At 45.1% G+C, this 3,153-nt stretch overlaps 1 protein-coding gene across 1 annotated transcript in view; it reads right to left on the bottom strand.

The window, feature by feature from the left end:
• Positions 1–1,012: 1,012 nt before the first annotated feature.
• The window catches only part of Cd8b (CD8b molecule), a 16,573-nt gene continuing 14,432 nt past the window's right edge, over positions 1,013–3,153 (bottom strand). The window contains exon 6 of the mRNA XM_013035512.1: positions 1,013–1,590. Within this exon, the coding sequence (XP_012890966.1) occupies positions 1,578–1,590 (13 nt within the window). The 3' untranslated portion in view covers positions 1,013–1,577. The remainder of the gene's footprint in view (positions 1,591–3,153) is intronic.

Here is a 3,153-nt window from a genome sequence, read left to right as displayed (position 1 = left end):
CTCATCTCAGCAGGACTGATGGGGAGAAAACCTTCGCTTTCCCAGCACCATACCATACCCAGTTCTACTGCAGCCCCCCCTCAGATGCTGGGAGGTGGCCATGCTGCCTCTCCCCGATGGCATCTTTTCTTTTCTGCCAGAACTAAGGGTTAAACTCAGAGGTTTGTGCTGTTCCTTAGCTGAAGGTTGTTGGAGCTCTACCATTTGAGCCAAAACTACTTCTGGCTTTTTTTGCTGGTTAATTGGAGGTAAAAATCTCCCCAATTTGTCTACTTGTGCTGGCTTGGAACCTTCATCCTCAGATCTCAGCTTCCTGAGTAGCTAGGATTACAGGCATGAGCTGTAAGCCAGTGCCTGGCTTGCTTTCTTGTTTTGTGTAACATTTTTATATGCTGAACACAACCTCTGAACCTCTTAATACAATAGTTCCCACATGCTTTTCTCTGAGCTTGCTGGGAAAACAGGTGGGACTTTATTCTCTTTGAATACCCAAGTTGCACTGGGCTTTAACTCCATAGTTTCTAGACAACCAGGGGTTAAGACCCAGGCTCTCAAAAGGTAAGAGGCTTCTCTCTTCCCACTCCAGCTCTCCATTGCTCCTTTCATGTTCCTATTCTGACCATTAAAGCTGAGAGGTAATAATCAAATGAATGCACAGAGACTCAGATGTCTCTCACCTTTTCTTTGGTGCAAGACTGTCTTGATGCCAGGATTCTGGGGACTCAACCAAGAGTGGATAGGGTATTTGGGAGTGAGCCTAGAGAACATGCTGCTGGAGACACTGATGGCCTGGCTCTGGTACCTTGGACATTTCTAACCTTCCAGCTTTTTCTACATCTACCATGGGAATTACAACAGGCTTGGGGGGTGGGCAAATAAAGATCTTGGATACAAAATGAAGTCATACAAGTTTTATCTTTGTGTCATTTCAACTGATCATCAACATCTTTACTGTAGACAGGTTTTTCCTCTTCATTTACATCACAGGAGCCACTTCTGTGATTGACTCAGATTTTATTTTTATAGCTGACACATTCATAGCAACACAGAGGAGAAGAAAGGAAGAAATGGAGGTTGGGAAATTTCCTGCTGGGAGAAAAAAGTGACATATCTTTCCTCATGGGTTTCCCTCTCTAAAGGAAGACCTGAGAGACTCACATGGCTGTGTGGATGGGAAGTCCTAGGGCTGTTGTCCCAGTTGCATCCCACAAGTAACCCAAGAGTCAATCAGGACAAAGCAACTTTCAAAGATGGTAGCTGGACAGCTACCACTCAAGGTCCCAACCCACCCAGGACAAGTACAGGAACTGGCAGTATTGCCATGGTAGCTGTTCTTAGTTCTCCAGCCCACTTGTGAGTGTCCTAAAGCCCCCTTCTAAGACTCCCCGTGGCTCAGCAACAAGTCGCCCTGTGCTTGAGGTCCACAAAAAGAACTAGCAGCAGTTCAATGCAGGATGCTTGAGCAGGGTAGGGGAACCAGCATTGCCGCAGGTGTCCCTTTTGTCTCTTTTGCGCAGATCTTGTGCATGACTGACCACAGTCTTTTCATAGCCGGATACCAAGAGCACAGTCTCTGGTTATTTGTGAAACCTGCAAACAACAGCAAGTTGTAAGATCACTTATTTTCTGAGCAAATGGTACCATATTTTCTGTAGCAAGAGACAAATAGCAAGCTGGGTTCTGGTGGCTCATGCCTGTAATCCTAGGTAGTCAGAAGGCTGAGATCTGATGATCACAGGTTCAAAGTCAGCCCAGGCAGTAAAGTTTGTGCGACTCCTATCTGCAATTAACTACCAAAAAAGCTGTAAGTGGAAGAGTGTGAGTGGGAAAAGCTCAGGGACAGCATCCAGGCCCTGAATTCAAGCCCCAATACTTGGGGGAGTGGAGGAGAGGGAGAAAGAAAGAGAGAAATAAGGTAAATAAGGGGGAATCGGGTTCTAGCATCCCAGGGACCAAGCATTTTGTGCTAGGAAGTTTTGGGGGCTTACCTCAATCATTTAAAGAAGTTAAAATATAGCACACAATCTCTAGCTTTGAACAATGTTACTTCCTGCAGGGTCTTGTAAGGTGAGTAATTCACAAAGGCACATTAAGAAGCAGTTGAGGGGATGGTTCCCACTGGACAGTCAAAGGCCGGGAAACATCTATTTCAAACTGCAGCTGGAGTTTGGAAGAGCTGATCTTCAAGACCCAGGGACTGTTTTGGCCACATGTAGGTCATGATAACAAACCCATCAGGGCTTTCCAAGCTTCCTCTATGCCGTAAACTCTTGTTCAGATAATATCTTCTAAGTAAACCCCAACAACAGAGAGCAGAGCTGTTCCTAGTGAAGAAGGGTAGGGTGGGGACTGCAGGGACCCCCAGGGCTACTCTGAGCTTTTTCCTTGTCTCAGCTGCTTCTCAGGAACCCTGGCTTGCCAAAGCTTGAGACCTTACCTCCAGCTTCTCCCAAACTGGCATTAGATCACCAGGAACAGATTAACAAAGAGGATATGTGGGCACAGACCACAGGCAGCACCCAGAGTAGGCTCTCTCACCATAAAAGGTCATCATGGGGGAGATTTTGAACAGAACTTTCGGGGGGGTCTAATTTAGACAATTATGCTTAAATTATTATATCTTAAGTGAGGTGGAGGTTAGTAGTTTCTAAACCAACCCATAAAGTGAAATTATCATTGTACATTGTCCATAAAATACAGCTGCATGCCAGTGCTGGTGGCTCACTCTTGTAATCCTAGCTACTTGGAGGCTGAGATCTGAGGCTCTCAGTTGAAAGCCAGCCTGGGCAGGAAAGTCCATGAGACTCTTATCTTCAATTAACCACCAGAAAATCGGAAGTGGCGCTGTGGCTCAAGTGCTAGAGTGCTTGCCTTGAGTTGAAGAGCGCAGAAACAGCAACCAGGCCCAGAGTTCAAGCCCCATGACCAAGCCAAAAAAAAAAAAAGAATGAAGGAAAATGAACGCCAAGATATGGAAACAAGAGTTTTCTTTTTGTTTTTTAATGTACTATGTGTAGTTAGTTCTTTTTTTTTCTTTTGTTTCCCCCCCCCTTCGGTTTATTCCATTGTCACTGTATTTGATTTTGGTACCTTGTGTCTTGTATATAGGTTTATCTGATTTGGGGAAAGGAAAAATAACATAATGGAGAAGCA

This window comes from Dipodomys ordii, unplaced genomic scaffold, assembly GCF_000151885.1.
Source record: "Dipodomys ordii isolate 6190 unplaced genomic scaffold, Dord_2.0 Scaffold214, whole genome shotgun sequence".
Lineage (NCBI taxonomy): Eukaryota > Metazoa > Chordata > Mammalia > Rodentia > Heteromyidae > Dipodomys > Dipodomys ordii.
The sequence above is the reverse complement of the archived record's forward strand: the minus strand, read 5'-3'. Positions and strand labels throughout refer to the sequence as shown.